This window comes from Canis aureus, chromosome 13, assembly GCF_053574225.1.
Source record: "Canis aureus isolate CA01 chromosome 13, VMU_Caureus_v.1.0, whole genome shotgun sequence".
NCBI classification, from domain to species: Eukaryota; Metazoa; Chordata; class Mammalia; order Carnivora; family Canidae; genus Canis; species Canis aureus.
Genome location: NC_135623.1, coordinates 56154089 through 56169769, shown reverse-complemented (window position 1 = coordinate 56169769; position 15681 = coordinate 56154089). Strand labels below are relative to the sequence as shown.

Below are 15681 nucleotides of genomic sequence, written 5' to 3'. Positions count from 1 at the left end.
CCCTTACCACTGCTGGCTAATGAATGCTTCCTACCTCTCTCCACCTGTCAAGACTTACTTCTACTTTGGGACCTAGAAATTAAAAGAATTCTTTTATCCTTGGGATGCCTGGGTGGCTCAGCGGTTAAAGCATCTGCCTTTGGCTCAGGGCATGATCCTGGAGATCCAGGATCGAGTCCCGCATCGGGTTCCCTGCATGGAGCCTGCTTCTGTCTCTGCCCCTCTCTCTCTCTCTCTCTCTCTATGTCTATCATGAATGAATAAATAAATAAATCTTAAAAAAAAAAAGAAGAATTCTTTTATCCCAACTCCCATGTAACTGTCTGACTTGGAATTTTTATGATAATATCCCACTCAATCTACTTCCTTTAAAATGTATACACATAATTTTTAGACAACCCAAAGCCTTATCAATGACTTTATCTTTGTTCCCTTCTGCCTTCCTAAACTGCATGCTATGGGGATTATGTTTGTCTTTTGCAGTACCCTCCTGACCCAGTTCTATAACATGCTGTTACATGTTCTATATTTAGGTTAAAGAATTTTTGCAAGTCACTGGGGAAGCTGGCAAAGATACAATGCTATGTCAGCATGCATGAGCAATGAGAAAAATTTATTTCTCGGGGAAAGGTTTAAGTTTTTCCCCTGTCAGAAACAAGGCAATGGAGCCTTTACAGACCAGGCAAGTGTATCCTTACAGAATGACTAGATCTCTACAGAATCTGTAATCTCTATCAACCTCCATTATAAAATTAATAATGATTTAAAAAATAAAATAAAATAAAATAAAATTAATAATGCTATCACAAAGGGAAAAAAATCATTCCAACACCTGACTTGACATTTGCAATGAGAAAGGCCTTCAGTTAGCAGCTACCCGGGTGGTACATGGCTCAGTGAGTGGTGTCCTTGGTGTCTTCACTGGATGTCCCCTCTCCTTTGCAGTATGCCAGACTCCAGAATCCCACACCCCACACCCCCAGCCTCCCCCAACCTCCCAGAAGTCCTCCAGAATTCCTCTGAGGCCTGACGACCTCACTGGCAGAAATGCTAGGGCCTGGCTGGTCTTTCCCTCTGCTCTGGCCTTGCCAACTTCACACGGCACACGACCACAGTACTGCACTTGTCCAAAAGGGGTCTCCACCTCGACATGCATGTTTTCCAGCCCCAAAAGCTCTGACTTTAGGGCTCCACATTCTCAAGAATAAATTAGCAACACACTTTGTTGGTTCTATAATTTCAAAGTCCACATATTGAGTTTAGTTATGAGAGCTATCTATACAGGTGGGCCTCGGGGTAGAAATGCAATTATACTTCTCATGTGCTCAGACTGTCTAAACTGTCTAGAATTGAAACTGTGCTTTATACACTGTTGGTGGTGGGGCAAATTAGCTCAATCCTTCTGGAAAACAATTTGGCAATATCCAACAGAAGCCATAAAATTGTTACTGCCCTTTGACTTGTTAAGCTCACTTTGGGGAAAATGCCCCAAGGAAATGATCCAAAAATAATTTGTTAAGAAATGTTCATGTCAATGATATTTTCAATAATTAAAAAATAAAAATACCATTGACCCAATCAACAATAAGAGAATTATTATCAAAATATTATATCACCCTACAATAAAGCTATTAAAAATAAACACTAAGTGAATCATTACTAAATTATTACATGCAAATGTATATATGAAATCGTTTAAGTTAAAAACTAATATACTGACTGACAAATAGACACATGATCAGGAGTGAGTCTAAAAAAGATATAAATGGGATTTTATAGTTAAGTAGTTCTTCCCCCGTAAATTGATCTAATTTCATAATATAAATAAAAATAAAAGTAGACAAAGTAATCTTGTACTAATGTCTTTTACTGAGTTAAAAATAATTGACATCTAATTCGCTGAAATTCCTAAGCCATATAAATTTACACGTGTGTATACGTACCTGTACTACATGCATGCCTCCAAGTATTTCTTACATATCTAAATGTGTGTAAGCAATATATGGAAAATCTATGTACATGGGCACAAAGTACATTCTTCTCAAAATTTATTGTCATTTATATTAATTTTCAACCATATTCCTTTGCAAACAGACCTACTTTTTTGTTGTTATGAAAAATCTTTTTAAAAGAGAACAGAGGTTTTTATACAGAATGCAAGCAATTTAGCCACTGTTAAATTGAAGCATCTTTGCCCTCTTTATAGTTGTAAGCTCCTCTACACCACCTCATGGGCCAATGGGCAGAGAAAGGTGAGAACAGAGCTGTAATAACCCACAGAGGCAGAAGGTTTGTTGATCTTCTGGAATGGAGCGGACATAGTAAGAGCCCTCACTCATTCGCAACCCTGGCCGGGCGGTGTCACTGCCTGGAAGAGGGTGTGTTACAGCAAGGCCTGTGAGTCAGGGAATCCACAGCTCAGCACAACGCTAATTAGCCTGCTGACACATATCCTTAACCTCTCTCCTTGGGTGTCAGGACTCGCCCAGGCCACCTCCCCTTCCCTTCCCGACAGACACACCCACGACCTGCTTTTACGAGTGGGCTCTCGGGGCCCATACCCAGGGCCTGGTGCCCAACCTGACAGGGAACGCCTAAGAAGCTTCTTGGCTAGAGCACACTATGCACTGAAACGCCAAAGACCCTCTGACGTCCCAAGTGTGCTGCACAGTGATGGATTCCTGATGTGACCTGGACTTTTCCTTACTCTTTCCTTTAGTGCTGTCATCTCACATCACTTCCACCAAACCCCAATATTCCTGTGTCCTGACTTCTCCCTGCTGCCTACTTTCACCCGTTTATCTACTCAGATCTCCCAGTACTATGGACCTATGGTCCCATGCTGCTCCCCGTGGCTTCCCCAGGCCAAGCACATTCCCCTGAGTATCCTCTAACTTAGGCTTTCAACCTTGCCACAGCTCTCCCAGCCCTGGCTTCTTAGCTGTATACTGTCTCAGGGATTCAGTTCAGGGTAAAAAAAATACCACTAAAGAAGCTGGAGAGACCCAAGGACAGACGAGAGGGAAAGCAAGCAAAACATGCTGTGCAAAGATTTCCTTTACAAGTTCACTTCTTTAGGTTGAAGATGCTATTTAATAAAGCAATCAGTCCCTGATAAAGCCCAAGCCCATTAAGAAAGCCAGCTAAGATTGGAAATAGCATTCTAAATGTTTCACCAATCATAGTTAGGCATTTGTTGGTCTATAAACTTTAATAAATACCAGCTGGTATATATATATGTGTGTGTGTGAATCATGAGCTTGGATCACATAGATCCTCACATAAATGATCAAAATTCTAAAAAGTAACAAATACATTAAAAAAATCGACAGTGTGAACAATGGTACACAAATCATCATCTGACCAATACAGCTAAATTTTAACCTAACTTCAAAGTCATTTGCCTGGTAAGTATGAAGGTTATTAGGGGTAAATGAAATTAACAAAGAGCATATTTCTTTCATTAAGGATATCCTATCAATTACTTCTATCCTTAGCTCTAAAGATGATTCCCATCAGTCAGTAATAACAGGCCTGAATTCCAAATATTCACAAATTCTAAATAGGAAGCTCAAAGCTTTCAGAATGAAAGATCCACATAATCACTCCTCCAGCTAACAAATGATTATTCTTCATGGTAAACACAAGTATTTACCTGTCAGATTAGCTTTGACTCCATCTTAATATTGTTTTATGTCTTACATACATGCATGTATTAAGAGATGATTACTTATGCCACTTTGGTTAGAGCCTAGTTATTTCAAGAAAGTCACATGAATACAACCCATACTTCAAAATCCTTTGGAATGCTAATTTAAAGTGGCACCGTGGAAAAAACCAAGTTACTAAGCAACATTTTCCATCACACAGAAGGAGGGCAGGCTTTTGCGATCTTAAGCCAATTTCCACTTAATGTACCAAATAACTACAACAAAAGTGAATTTCCATCCAGTCCTTGATCATCACTTAACAGCCATGTCTTTCAATCTGACACATTCCTGGTACACCTATTGCCCTGAGAGACATGTACTGAGTCATTTATTTTATATTAAGATAACAGCCCAATAATACACACATGTTTGTACAATTTGGTTTATTTCAGCTCCTGTCCCAAACTCCAGAGGCATACCTCAATCTGGGACAAAACAGGGTAAAGTATCTATACACCATACGTCCTTGGGACCAAAGATGGTCTAGCACTAATGCAACAAAGAAACATGGTAGGACCGTCAATCAATAAAATAACACAATAAGCTAATTCTTCACTTGTGTATGTTTTTTAAATTTAGGTATTAGGGAAAGGATTCGAAAGTAATGATCTATGTAATAATATTCCATTCCATGGCAAAAACAGACTTATCACTGAGCATACAGTGGGTGAGTTGCTGACATTTTCACATGTTCAACCACTTTAAAGTCCAACAGAAGCACAAGTTAATGCCTCGGCCCTCTAAAGAAACGTAGCTTTTGTTCTGCTTTACTGTCTACTGTCAAGTTTAGAGTACTTGAAAAGCTGAAACATAAATTTTTTAAATGTTAACAAACATCACTTGACTAAGATATTAAGATCAGGTTCTCTAATATTTCCCAACTCTTCATCTCTCAAAGACTTCATTTATTTCTATCATTTAGTCTATGACAAGGCAAAGAAAGACCAAAAGAATGAAGATGAATGGAAGAAGAAAACCGGTTTCACAGGGAACAGGTCAAAATGCACATCTCAAATCCATATATAAGTGCTCTACACTTCTTTAATAGAACCAGGCTACTTGAAGCTCTACACATGATACTATACTTAAAACACAGTACTTATTTTACATTATTATGGGAAGACATTTGACTTAACTGTTTTTCCTATCCCCATCCTCATCAAGAAGAAAAAGGCTACACTAGCTTTACTTCATCAACCACCATTACTCTAGTTGAGCTCTGAAATTTTCTTAGCTTAAAAATTGTATAACCACTTATTTTTGGAGGCTGAGGGTGGTGAGGAGCAGCTCTGGGCTACTGACTAACCAGAAGCATCCAGAAATATGCATTTACGCTTGATTTTTTTTTTTAAGATTTATTTATTTTTATTTGAGTAGAGGGAAACGGCAACGAGAGAGAGAGAGAGAGAATCTCAAGCAGACTCCTCACTGAGCATGAAGCCCGAAACAGAGCTCCATCCCAGGACCCTGAGATCATGACCTGAACCAAAATCAAGAGTCAGATGCTTAACCAACTGAGCCATCCAGGCATCCCCCACTGATTTTACTTTTATCCCATCACCTCTGTCTTCCTGGCTCTAAGAGTAGACACCATTGAGTATATAACCAATACTGACTGATTCGATGTTTGAAAAGAGAGGACAGAGAATGAATAGAGCAAGGTCCGTGAAGCTTCACAAAGTACAACTCTGCCATTATGAAAAACAAGTGGTGGCTTAATTCACAAGGCAATATAGTTGAATATTTTTTTTAATTTATTTATTAGAGTGAGTAGAGGGGCAGAGGTAGAAGCAGACTCTCGGCTGAGCAGGGAGCCTAACTCAGGGCTCAATCCCAGGACACGGGGATCATGACCTGAGCCACAGGCCAGCCACTTAACCAAGTGAGCCACCCCGGTGCCCTAGTTGAATAGTTTATCTGGTGGACCAATCCTTCTTACTTCTTGCTCTCTCTTCCACTCAAAAGAAGCAAAGAAGCAAAGGCAAGGGATAAAAATGATGGTCCATGAGACTATAAACTATTCTTAGAGACTACTACAAAAATTAAACACACAGCCCCCCAAATCACACATCATTAAATCCAAGTCCAAAGATCTTATGAGAAAATTATAGAATGTTTTATTATTAGTGTACGCTCAAAGCTGTTTCCTATATCACCTAGCTCTTCTGAAGTTGTATTTCACCTTTGTTGTCTCTCAGTTCAACAATTTATTGAACATCTACAATAGGCTTACCTTATTCTTGGGACTGGAGATGTAGGTAAACTACAAATGGTCTCTGATCATGAGGAGCTTGAAATGACTTTGGGAAGAAGCTACTGTACATGTAATTTTAATAAAACATGGTTGGCATAACAGCAAAAGAGCACTCAGGATGCTGTTGGAGCTTAGAGTGGAAGCATCAAAGAGCATGGAAGGTACAAGGAAGGTTTCCTAAAAGAACTGATGTCCCCAAAGAGCTCTTAAGAGGGAGAGGCATTTAACCAGGGGGTAGGATATTCCAGGCAGGAAGAAGAGGAAATGCCTAAGGCAGAGAAGCCTGAAATAGCCTGACGCACACTGCCTAAGAGTGGGGGTGGTTAGGAACTCCAAGTAATGCTGCATCTCTGGAGACAAAATCAGAGACAAGGAGTGAAATGAGGTCAGACCATAATGACCCTGTGTGCCATCCTGGCCTGTAGGTGCCCTGAAATGTCCAACTAGAAAAATGATACGGGCAGAGAGCAACTTGCTGAGATGGCATCTCAGAAAGAGAGAGGAAGTATAGGCCAAGGGCTGCTTCCAATAGCCTGGATTCTCCAGGGTTGCCGTGAGGAATGTAACTATTCCTGAATGTCCACTAGAGAACCCTTCTGGAGATGTCATGAGATCACAGGACCCAGGGACCAATTTGGAAACTCAAGTGCAAGACTGGGCCATTTCAGGTCTCTGCACTGGCATGCCTCCCAAATCACAGACTGCCTTGGATGATGGCTGGTTGTGTAACAAGCTGTCCCTGACAGGCTGCAAGGTGTAGGTGGGCAAGCGGATATCCTCCTCCATCAAAGTTTGCTTTTTAAGTCAAGGTCTGGAACAGAAGCTACTAGTAAACAGTGGAACAAAACCTGTCAAATATATGTTAATTGTGCTGAATTTGTACTGAAGTACCCTAACAAACAGAAGAACTCAGATACCACAGACTTCTGTCGACTTCATTTTCCCTAATTTAACACATAAAAAGCATGGTGCTTGCCAGCTAATGGAACCCTTCAGTAAATACAATGCTGTCACTCAGTTCTGATGAGGCCACATCTCTTGCCAGCCTTACAGGTTTCCTTGGGTTGCCTCAGGGGAACCCAGGGGCTGTCCTCACAGGAGTCATAGGAGTTTATATCAGACTTTAGCTTACTTCCCAGTCATCTCAAGCGTTCTGCATGCACTCCCAGCCAGCACAACTCTCAGCAAAGTGCTAATGTATGAAACTCCCAAACAGTGAGTATCATTTATTCCTATCAACTGAAAGTCTCCTGCCTTACCTCTCACAGAGCCCTTTATCTCTGTTTTGCCCTGACTTTTCACCCTTTTTTGTACCACCAAAGAGCCAAAGCTGAGCATTTCTTCCCAGTACCCCTTCTCTAACATGTTCTTTTCATTTGTCATCAAAACCTTCCTTTCCTACAGTCAGGCTAGCAAAATCTCAGTTTCTCCACTTCCCAAGCCATTTTCACAGGTAATAGTCCTGTCCTTTGACTTAATTCCTGTAATCACTGCTATTCATTTTCTAATAATGTATCTCACCTTGTCATCCAAATTAGCATCATATATGCGTCAACATATGTCATCCATATATTCGTTAAAAGCCCATATCATGGCTACCTGTTTAGCCTACAATGATGTATCCATAGTTGGGGCTAGTAAATCTCCACTTAACAATAATTGTGTTGACATCCCCATGCATTTCTTTGAGCCATATTTTTATTCATAAAGGTAACAAAAAGGCCCTCAAGAGCCTTTCTTGGAAGTAGACAGAGGCTGCGGGCACTTTACAGATTTACTTAAAAGGAAAAGTCAAGTCTAAAGAGGTTAAGCTAGTTAAAGGAATGGTTGAAACAAGAGTAAGACCAGAGCGTCCCCATTTTACAAAAGGAAGCATTTAATAACTTAACACCATTCCCTCTGACAAAGTTATCCTTACCCTTAGCTCTACCTTTTTCTGTACTCAAAAAGGGTACCATGCTTCAGATAACCCAAAATGTTTGATAACGCTGAAATCATTCATATCAAATATGGGAATGAGTAATATGATTCTAGGACCAACATATACTCCTTCAGCAATGTGAAAGAATATTTACACATTCCTGAATTAAGACTCTCTAGCAGTACTCTAGCAGCTTGGAGAAAGCTTGCCCGGGATGGAATTTGACAGGGCAAATGATCCATCCACATAAAATCAAGAGGGTGATGATAGATCATGTCTTTGAAGAGTGGCACAGAATGCTAAATGGATCACATCACAGATCCTCCACCAGGAATGCTTACAATTTTTACACAATATTTTTTACACAAATACACGAAATGGGCCCAGAGACAAGACTATGTATTAGAATGATAGGCTTTTTCAGCCAAATGAAATTACTGAGGCTGGAAATATTCTCAATATAAAACATCTGTGCACTCCTACCATTTAAAAAAATGAGAGCAAATCATTATTAGATACATTTATAAATGTGCACATACTAATATGTGACCATATTATGTACTTTATAAAAACAAAATAGAAATTTTTCAAAGATAAAGTTAAAAATAGGCCTCCTAAAATACTCTTCCCACATCCAGTGGACTAACGGGCACATCCCTTAGGGTTCACAACCTCACTTGGAGTCGGCACGTTAAACTACTTATAAAAGTGCAAAGTCAAAGATAATTGCTCTATCTGGAAAACTCCTGAATTATTTTCCTCCCTTTGCTAAATCCAGAGCAAATCCATTAAGATTCTAATAGCAAAAAGTCAGAGAATGGGAAATGCATAAAAAATCTTGGAAGCTTTACACTAGTGACAAGAAGCTACAAAGTGTAAAAGACCCAGAAGCAGAATTGATTTTGTTTTTGATCTAAACTGTGTCCCCCATAATTGCTGTGATTTGCAGGCTCAGTGCTTTAACCCCTGTGCTGTTTCCGGCCACAGAAAGGAACTGGGTAGTCATTAAAAAACTGTCACATAAATAGCCACTTACCGGCTCACCTAGGGAGTGTAATGTTGGACAAGTAGTAAAGAAGACCAATTTTATTTATTTTACTACTTGTAAACTCCCTGAGGAAAGTAGTGAGCTGATAAATTTTCTAAACATTCAACCCTTAATTGTCTATACAAGCAGATCCGAGCTACAGAGAAGTCAAACTGAATGATCAAAAAACTTTTATAATCAGCTTTGTAATGAATTCAGATACTGCCAGGCATCCTCTTTCCTTAAATTACACAGAGACCACCAGCCCGAAAAACAGTAGAGCATAGAGGTCAAGTACACAAGTTGAGGGACCAAGGTCTACATACTTGCTTAGAAACTCACTGCCTATAGAACCTCAAGCAAGTTCCTCTACATCTATAATCTTCCATTCCCTCATCTATAAAATGAGGAAGCTAACACTAACGGGTTTGTGGAGAAGAGCAAATGACATAACGCTTTTGAAGTACTCAGCACAGCACTTGGTAAATATTTAATACATGTGTACTTTAGCACTGTTAGAGTGTAAGGACTAGATGGAAATCAGCAGGGAGGAGGGAAACAGTCTGTAATCACGGTCAAGTCTATTGCAGAGTGACGTAAAAGTCACTGTAAGGCCAATGGCTGTTCTTCCAAAAATACCTGAGGAATATGTATGTTCCCTAATTGCTTTGATGGAAACCATGGTTTTCAAACAGATATCTAATCTATGAAAGAAAAACAAAAACAAAAACAAAAAAAAAACAAGGAAAGTTGCCTTTCTTCCTACCTGTGAGAGTTCAGCTTCCTATATTTCTGGGAGGCCTAGACACCTATCACAGAGGTAGGAAACCCCTGGTTCAATGTGATAGAGGCCTCGAAGGCTACCTACACCAGCAAAAAAAGTGCAACTCATACATTACCTGCGCCCAGTGGTTTTTAAATACAATCATGCATGTTTCTGGGTCAACTCCCTGCAGGCTCACAGCCTGCTGGAATTTGTTCTCTGTAGTAACCGATGACATCATAAACCTTCGTAAATCAGTGCTTCTAAGTCATAGTTAATTTTCGGGAAAATTTGGCAAACAGTCACTGACTTTCAAGTATCATATAAGAAATGTAACTTCATCACATTTCACTGTCATCTTCTGAAACCTGTAATGACAATAACAAAAATGCATCTCATTATTAAATAGGACACTGGCCATTAAATTTAAATCAAAGCATAGACATTTTCAAAGTCCAACACAGAACAAAAATATCTACAAAATAGACATTTCTACCCAATCTATAGGCTCCCCTATTTTCTCTTACCTTGCTATTGAAAGTATAAAATAATGATGGTACCAAAACTACATGCATATATTAAACAATTATTGGGTTTATTTTCTCTACTACCTTCAACCACAAACCCCTAGATAATAATTCTAATCATTCAAATCTAATTTCTATAACTGAGCAAGAAACTATGTATGATACCATTGTCTGTGGAATTTAAAAATATCCAGAACAGGAAAGCCATTAGTTAATAGTGACAGAAATAAATACCCTGATGCAACCTGGGGTAGTTGTAAAATAGCACCCAAATTCGTAGGTCCAATATGATTGCATTTTTTTTAATCAATGGCTGTAATAATGGAATTGAAAGTATTCTCAGTCATTTCATAGCTATAAAACAAGTTAAATTTTCTGGCTTTTCTGAAAAATAATAGAATTCCAAGTAACCTTGACAAATCAGAGATAGAAATGATCCATCAAAAACAAGATAGTACTTACTCAGAGTACAAGGTAGCACACCTACAAATGAAAAATTAATTATGTGGCTAAAATATGAAGAAAGTCTGACTACTGCAGAGCCAGTCGGGAGGAAAAAGACATTGAGGTCAGAGAGCATGATCCAGTTGTGTGGGGCTAACTCGCAGAGAGAAGCAGTAAGATGATGTCAGTATCTCACCAGTTTGATCGCCCCACAAAAAGGACTGGGTACAGTTCCAAATACTATTTTTTGGGTAAAGTGATTACACTATAATTATTAGTGCAATGGAAAACAAAATCCATGATTAAATTTCCAGACTTGTAGTGCCAACAAACAGCAACTTTCAACTGAGTAATACGAAGGATATTACAAGGAGAACACTGGTCAACTGTTCGTTCTACAAACAATAAAATGTGAGAAAGGGGGCTGGAGGCGAGGATTTGGGTTAGGCCTAGGGGTCAGGTTCTTTGTGAGGAGTGGAATTGAACACTAGAAAATAGTTAAGGAATATTCAAAACAAGTGCTTCTGTTGGGGGCAGGAGGCTAACCATTCAACATTCATATCTTGAAAAAAAAAATGTATGGACATAAGAACAGAAAACTTGCTAGAGTTGATCATTCTGAGGAAAGGAAACATTGTTCAAGGAGAATGGAAGAGGATTAAAGTATGCAGAAAGAAGAAGGCCTGTTTGAGGAAGGCGCACAGAAATTATATACCTGAGGGAAACAGCTTGTGTGTATCTTCTAGGACTACATTTTATTATTCAAATTAGTGAATTCTCCAACATGTAATTCCTATTAATACAAATTTGTTTTCTTTTTTTAATATTTTATTTATTTATTCATGAGAGACACACAGAGAGAGAGAGGCAGAGACATAGGCAAAGGGAGAAGCAGGCTCCCTGCAGGGACTCGATCCCAGGACCCAGGATCACGAACTGATAGCCTCAACCACTGAGCTATCCAACTGCTCCAAATTTATTTTCAATAAGACATTGCCCACTGCCAACAATGCTCTTTGCCACTGAGAGGCATGTTTTATTGGGCCCATCTGGTATTTTAAAAACCAGGAGTGGCCTCCCTATACACACAGAGTACATGTCCCCACTCTTCCCTAGGATCCTAGTGTCAGCCTCTTCACCTCACTTTTGGTTACCAGGCTGGTCCTCAGAGGTAACAATTCAATGTCCAGACCTGTTTTAAGTGATAAGACATGAAAGAAGTTCTTATTCAACTCCCTCATTGTCTTAAACATAATATTTCTGTGAAAATGTCCTTTCTTCAGATGATGTAATGATAATAACAGGAAAATCAGAGCATTTTGGTTTATCCCAGAGGTTCGAAAAGTACAACTCCTTGAAACTCCTTCCAGCTCCAGGGTTCTCAGATTCATCTTCAAATATATGAGACGAACATTCAACATACCAACTGCTTCTAAATTGAAATTAGAAACATGCTCTCAAAGGTCTGTTAAGTTCATTCTCAAAGGGACTTTGCATGGAATCTTTTCAGATAGCAAGACTGCATTACAGATGAGATCAATATCTTAGCTAAAATCATAAACTACGAGTTAGTTTGGATGGAAATCAAAAGTAAGTCTCTTGATTCCCAGTCCAGAGTTCTTTCTAGAAATCTATATTCTCCTTTCTCCTGGCTGTAATCCCTGGCCCTATTCCCTTAAGGAAGCTCTCTCTTCTCTGAGAAAAGTGCATCTCACTTGGATGATGCTTATCCAATCATACTTTTGAAGCAGATGCCTGAAGACTCTAAACACAGGCAAGTCAAGCAAGCTACATTTAAGAAGGAAACACTATGCCAGAAGATTCTATAAATGAAAATACTTCCGAATACACCCAGAGACAAAAGAGCTGGATATTTCCACTCTCTTTCTCTCTTATTCCCATGATAGAATATTAAAGCACTAGCACTTCCCCAGGGCAATATAAAACTAAAAGCGAGAGATGGCTCCATATTTATGAGAGACATATAAGGGCGTATTTCCTCAAGCGCCAAGGTTTTCAATATATTTCTGCATTTGCCTATTCTTGGGCTTTACTCTTTTCCTTTTTGCATTTCTCCATTCCAAGTTTTTATTTAATTCTGAGAGCACAGCTAAAAGTCCCAAGTGAAGGATGTCTAGGTGGCTCAGTGGTTGGGCATCTGCCTTTGGCTCAGGTTGTGATCCCAGGGTCCTCGGACCGAGTCCCACATCGGGCTCCTTGCATGGAGCCGGCTTCTCCCTCTGCCTATGTCTCTGCCTCTCTCTCTCTCTGTCTCTCTAATGAATAAATAAATAAAATCTTTTTAAAAATTAAAAATTAAAAATTAAAAATAAATAAATAAAAGTCCCAAGAACAGAGCAGGACAAAACTTAGCAAAAAAGCCAGAAGTGGGTAAAAGAGGCTGAAGTCTCCAGAATGTGTGCTTGTATCATGAGTATGGCATTGCTGGATATCTCCCCACATTCTTGCTCTCTGCCCTCTCCAGCCTATCAGACCTGGCACTGAGACTGTGCAGAGGAACACTCTTGCCACAGATTCAGCTTGTTCTTCCTATAAATACCCACATGCACATCAACTCAAATTTCATGCCTGAGAAAGAGCTCTATAAACCATTCATAGTGATTTTTGTACTTCCTTCAAATGAACCACCAACACCAAAAAATACCCAAAGGACTCTTTGTCCAACAGTGGTTGCATGTGGTTTTGTGGCATGGTTGTTGAGTTTTTTGGGCATGGGATGAAGGTCAGCTATCAACATACATGCCTATACCAGCACAGACTCTACACTGCAAAGGCAGAACTGACTATATTATTTCCAAAGACATTATTGAGTAATTGAGTTTATATATGTCATTAATATTATGTACAAAAATATTTTTCATCAGTAAGGAAAGAAAAACGTTATTAAATCATTGCATGAGAGAGAGAAAACTGACAAAGAATTACATGTATTCTTATTTGCCTTTTTTGGAAGGTACATGATATCTTTTATTTGACTATGACAAAAAGCACAAGCATATGTTTCCATATCAGAGAGTTATAAAATATACTATATAATCATAAAAGCTTAGATTTTAGTCATCTATGTTATACCTCTTTCAACTGTAAAAATTCCTTCAATCTCATTTCCAAATAGAGAGACATCTTTATCTAATTTCAGCCTCCTTTGAAAACTACAATACTTAGGAAAGCTATAAATGTGTGAAAATCACATTTTCCCCCCTGAACTGCTAATGACTGTATTTTAATATACCCCTCTTTCACTGTCATACTGAAATTACAATGTAAACATTTTGGCATTTAATGATATATGATCTCATGCCATCCTTCCTTTATGTATTTAAATATAATATCCTCTAGTAATGGATTATAAAAAATTATTTAAGGGAAAGAAATGGTGGTCACCTTAAAGGGACACAGAGCCCAGGGAACACTTTTATTAAGGAAAAAGTGAGTATATTTGCAGGCCTAGTGAGAAGGAAACAATGTATGTATGTGTGTGTGTGTGTGTGTGTGTGTGTGTGTATATATTTGTTGGTTTGTTTATTTTAGGTATTTTGATAGAGCAACAGGAGCAGAAGAAAGGCAACATCAACCACACAGCAATGAGAGGCCTAGAAATAAAAGAGAAGCCATGTGGAGTCTTTCCATAGCAAGTTGCCAAATCAGAAGCAATCTCCTGAACTTGATGAAAAGACAGGGCAGGCTCCCTTTCTATTTTTCTCCTTCTTCTCTCCTGTTTCTACGGTTGGTTTGTGGAAATGGTTAGAGAGATTGGGTGGATTTAAAGTGGGGAACAAAGGGCAAAGCCTAAGAGCTTTTAATTCAGTTGTCCAAGTGTGGAAGTCAGAAAACATCTAGTTGCCTCTTGGGGACCTGAGCTCTAAATGGGGAAATGGCCCCAGGATTCTAACCAGCTGTGAGACCTTGAATGAAAAACAGGGATCTTGGTTTGGAACCTCACTTAGGTGAGTTAAGACTACATGATGATTTCTTAGGTCTCCTCTAGCTCAAAAAGTTATTATTTTCTGTACTTTATTCCAACTGTTATGCTAACTGGGGAGGGGTAAGAAGACAAGCTTTGAAGAAGAATACTCATTGTACAAAAATTTTTGTAGGAATTCTAGTTATAAATGGATTCTATCTGTCTTCTTTGTAACAATTAAACCATATTTCACTCCAAGAACCCAAAGCACAAGAATCAACCATCTCTAATATAATTCACAGTTTGTTTGTGTTTTTCTTCCTGGGCAATTACCGGTCGAAGAACTCATTGTTTTATTTTTTTTTTTTTAACTCATTGTTTTAGAATGCACTTTGGAATGCCCTGAATTGGCTGCTACTAAATACATAAAAAGTCTATTACTGTAAATGTGCTTATCATGTAAAATTCCATCTAGGGGTGAAGACTCTTCAAATATTGGGAACACCCGAAGAGAGGAAATTTGTGCCCTCAATTATAAGTAATAGCAGTAGGGGGAGGGGAATTCATTTTGGGTCAGGCTACCTCAGACAACCTCTACCTAGAGCCTAATAAAATCCTATTAAACCTAAATCCTCCCTTTGCTGTAATCCTCTGGCCCAGTTTCCTTCTCTCTCTCGCTCTCATATCACATAGCAATGCTGGACTGTGAAAAATAAAGCATCCAATATCTGACTCTCCCAGACCTTGTCTTAAGGCTCCCTCAACTTGCCATAGTTTTTGACTCTGGCTCATTCATTGATTACTGTCCATTATTCAGTAAAATACAATCGTGTTTTGTCCTACCAAGTTGCAGGTCACCAGTTAACACATAGAATGCACACAAAGAAAATTCTCTCCATACATACATTCCAAATAGCTTCAGACTTTAATAAATGCATACTTCAAACTAGTTATGAGACTGAAGAAACTGTCAATAATTCCTTGAAATAATTTCACCATGTTTTACATTTTAATTTCACTAGAACGGGCTGCCAACTAGGTCATACCAAAGTGCCATGAAACTGATAAGCAGAAAAAATGGAGAAGAAAAATTAAAATTAAAATTCATAT

The 15681-nt window shown here is 38.8% G+C and overlaps 1 protein-coding gene across 10 annotated transcripts in view; it reads right to left on the bottom strand.

Annotated features, from left to right (window-relative positions):
- The window catches only part of FHIP1A (FHF complex subunit HOOK interacting protein 1A), a 233731-nt gene that overhangs the window by 81494 nt on the left and 136556 nt on the right, over positions 1 to 15681 (bottom strand). For all 10 annotated transcript variants that reach the window (XR_013351016.1, XR_013351009.1, XR_013351012.1 and 7 more), the window contains one exon: positions 9812 to 10043. Coding sequence is in view for 1 of the 10 variants with exons in the window: in XM_077846361.1 (XP_077702487.1) it covers positions 9812 to 9916 (105 nt within the window). In the remaining 9 variants the exon portion in view is untranslated. The remainder of the gene's footprint in view (positions 1 to 9811; positions 10044 to 15681) is intronic.